This window comes from Mesoplodon mirus (genome assembly GCF_964341445.2).
Source record: "Mesoplodon mirus genome assembly, chromosome: 8".
Classification (NCBI taxonomy): Eukaryota; Metazoa; Chordata; class Mammalia; order Artiodactyla; family Ziphiidae; genus Mesoplodon; species Mesoplodon mirus.
This window is the reverse complement of record NC_138984.1, coordinates 94440047-94443301: the sequence shown is the minus strand read 5'-3', so window position 1 is coordinate 94443301 and position 3255 is coordinate 94440047. Positions and strand designations below refer to the sequence as shown.

The following is a 3255-nucleotide window of genomic DNA, read 5'->3' as shown; positions in this document are numbered from 1 at the left end:
TGATCTGCTTGGGCCACCAACTGTAAATCCTACAATAGCTGCTTCACTGCCCTCTGCTTGCTCTCCAACACAGAAGGAGAACCAAACTCTCTCAGTGTCTGAGTGCCTTCAGGAGTCTAAATGCCCTGAAGTTGTGGACAGTGGGTGAGCTGAGTTCATATGCTCACCACCTCTATGAACAGGGAGCTGGGGATTCTCCTGAAACAGGAAATGAGTTCCAGCACTAGGCAGAATTAAAAGACAACAATGCTTGCCACACAAAGTACCATGCTGAAGCAACAAATGCAGGCGTACAAACTGACAAACTGTAGCCCAGAGCCCAGGGAAAATGATGGCTTGTGATAGGATCTTTCCTCTGGGGTTGATCATCTGCTTAGAGAAGAGATGGTGAAGATGCTTGTGAAACTGTCTCAAGGAAGAATAAGGGATAACAGAAAAAAATAAAAAAGTAGGAAGGAATGAAGGAAATTTGAATGCCAAGAAATACAGAGAGGGAGAAGTGACCAAGGATAGAATGTAAAGAGATCTGAGATGTAGGAAGAAAGGTGCTGGAGGAAGGCATGTGAGGGCAAATGACCAAACAGAACGAACCACACACACACACACACACACACACACACACACACACAAATTGTAGATCCTTGCTCTCTATAGTCATACTATTATTAGGTTAATTAATGAAGATTCTAAGATCAGAGAATTAGTACTCCTCAGGACACATTAGGTAGGCACTCGGTAATGCTTGTTAATATGGGACAGGCTCATTGAATGCGGCGGCAGCTTTCCAGATTGCCATTTTCTCCTGCAGCATATCTGGGCCTACGCTCCAGCAACCATGTCTAAGGGACCTGCAGTTGGCATTAATCTTGGCACCACCTATTCTTGTGTGGGTGTCTTCCAGCATAGAAAGGTGGAAATAATTGCCAATGATCAGGGGAACCGAACTACCCCAAGCTATGTCGCCTTTACTGATACCGAACGATTGATCGGTGATGCTGCAAAGAACCAAGTTGCAATGAATCTCACCAACACGGTTTTTGATGGTAAACGCCTCACTGGACGAAGACTTGACGATGCTGTTGTCCAGTGTGATATGAAGCATTGGCCCTTCATGGTGGCGAATGATGCAAGCAGGCCTAAGGTTCGAGTAGAATACAAGGGACAGACAGAAAGTTTCTATCCAGAGGAGGTGTCATCCATGGTTTTGACAAAGATGAAGGAGATGTCAGAAGCCTACCTTGGGAAGACTGTTACCAATGCTGTTGTCACAGTACCCTCTTACTTTAATGATTCTCAGCATAAGGCTACCAAAGATGCTGGAACTATTGCTGCATTCAATGTACTTAGAATCATCAATGAGTCAACTGCTGCTGCTATTGCCTATGGCTTAGACAAAAAGGTCGGAGCAGAAAGAAATGTGCTGATGTTTGATTTAGGTGGTGACACTTTTTTTTTGTTTTTTGTTTGTTTGTTTTGCAGTACACGGGCCTCTCACTGTTGTGGCCTCTCCTGTTGCGGAGCACAGTCTCCGGATGCACAGGCTCAGCGGCCATGGCTCACGGGCCCAGCCACTCCGCGGCATGTGGGATCTTCCCAGACCGGGGCACGAACCCGTGTCCCCTGCATCGGCAGGCGGACTCTCAACCACTGCGCCACCAGGGAAGCCCTAGGTGGTGACACTTTTGATGTGTCAATTCTCACTATTGAGGATGGAATCTTTGAGGTCAAATCTACAGATACCCACTTAGGTGCAGAAGACTTTGACAACCGAATGGTCAACCATTTCATTGCAGAGTTCAAGCACAAGAAGGACATCAGTGAGAACAAGAGGGCTGTCCGTCGCCTTCATACTGCTTATGAGCATGCTAGGTGCACTCTCTCTTCCAGCACCCAGGCCAGTACTGAGATTGATTACCTCTATGAAGGAATTGACTTCTATACCTCAATTACCCATGACCGATTTGAAGAACTGAATGCTGACCTGTTCCGTGACACCCTGGACCTTGTGGAGAAAGCCCTTCAGGATGTCAAGCTAGACAAGTCTCAGATCCAAGATATTGTCCTGGTGGGTAGTTCAACCCACATCCCCAAGATTCTGAAACTTCTACAGGACTTCTTCAATGGGAAAGAACTGAATAAGAGCATCAACCCTGATGAGGCTGTTGCTTATGGTGCAGCTGTCCAGGCAGCCATTTTATCTGGAGACAAATCTGAAAATGTTCAAGACTTGCTGCTGTTGGATGTCACTCTTCTTTCCCTTGGAATTGAAACTGCTGGTGGAGTCATGACTGTCCTCATCAAGTGCACCACCACCATTCCCACCAAGCAGACGCAGATGCAGACCTTCACAACCTACTCTGACAACCAGCTCAGTGTACTCATTCAGGTTTATGGAGGTGAGCGTGCCATGACCAAGGATAACAACTTGCTTGGCAAGTTTGAACTCACAGGCATACCTCCTTCCCCCCATGGTGTTGCTCAGATTGAAGTCACTTTTGATACTGATTCCAATGGCATCCTCAATGTCTATGCTGTGGGTAAGAGCACAGGAAAAGAGAACAAGATTACCATCACTAATGACAAGGGCCATTTGAGCAAGGAAGACATTGAACGTGTGGTTCAGGAAGCAGAGAAGTACAAAACTGAAGATGAGAAGCAGCGGGATAAGGTGTCTTCGAAGAATTCTCTTGAATCCTACGCTTTCAACGTGTAAGCTACTGTTGAGGATGAGAAACTTCAAGGCAAGATTAATGATGAGGACAAACAGAAGATTCTTGATAAGTATAATGCAATAATCAACTGGCTTGATAAGAACCAGACTGTAGAGAAGGAAGAATCTGAACATCAGCAGAAGGAGCTGGAAAAAGTCTGCAACCCCATCATTACCAAGCTGTACCAGAGTGCAGGAGACATGCTAGGAGGAATGCCCGGGGGCTTCCCTGGTGGTGGAGCTCCTCCACCTGGTGGTGTCTCCTCTGGGCCCACCATCGAAGAGGTTAAGTCAGCCTAGCATAGGTTTAGCATTGTTCCACAAAACACTGAAGGACCCAAATTTGTAGCAAATTCCATGGCAGTTTTAAAGTTGAGCTGCTATAGTAAACTGGGCATTCTTGATACTTGAACATGGAATGTGTGCACAGGGAAAGGAAATAACATTGAACTTCACAAACACTGTATTATAAGTGGAAAATACAATGTCTTAAATAAAACTGTATTTAAAATGGGCACCATAAAAAAGGGGGCAATTCATAAATA

General features: G+C 45.6%; 1 protein-coding gene across 1 annotated transcript; it reads left to right on the top strand.

Moving 5' to 3' along the window:
* Window positions 1–801: 801 nt before the first annotated feature.
* Window positions 802–2999, top strand: LOC309809802 (heat shock cognate 71 kDa protein-like). The gene is made up of 2 exons (XM_082631237.1): window positions 802–1436; window positions 1671–2999. Exons 1-2 carry the CDS (start codon window positions 836–838, stop codon window positions 2711–2713), a joined length of 1644 nt encoding a protein of 547 aa, XP_082487363.1. The 5' UTR covers window positions 802–835; the 3' UTR covers window positions 2714–2999.
* The last annotated feature ends 256 nt before the right edge of the window (window positions 3000–3255 follow it).

Coding starts and splice junctions, on each gene's coding strand:
- LOC309809802 (XM_082631237.1), top strand. CDS start 836: ATGTCTAAGGGACCTGCAGTTGGCATTAATCTTGGCACCACCTATTCT. Junction 1,437..1,670: donor TGTGCTGATGTTTGATTTAG/GTGGTGACACTT, acceptor GGGAAGCCCTAG/GTGGTGACACTTTTGATGTG.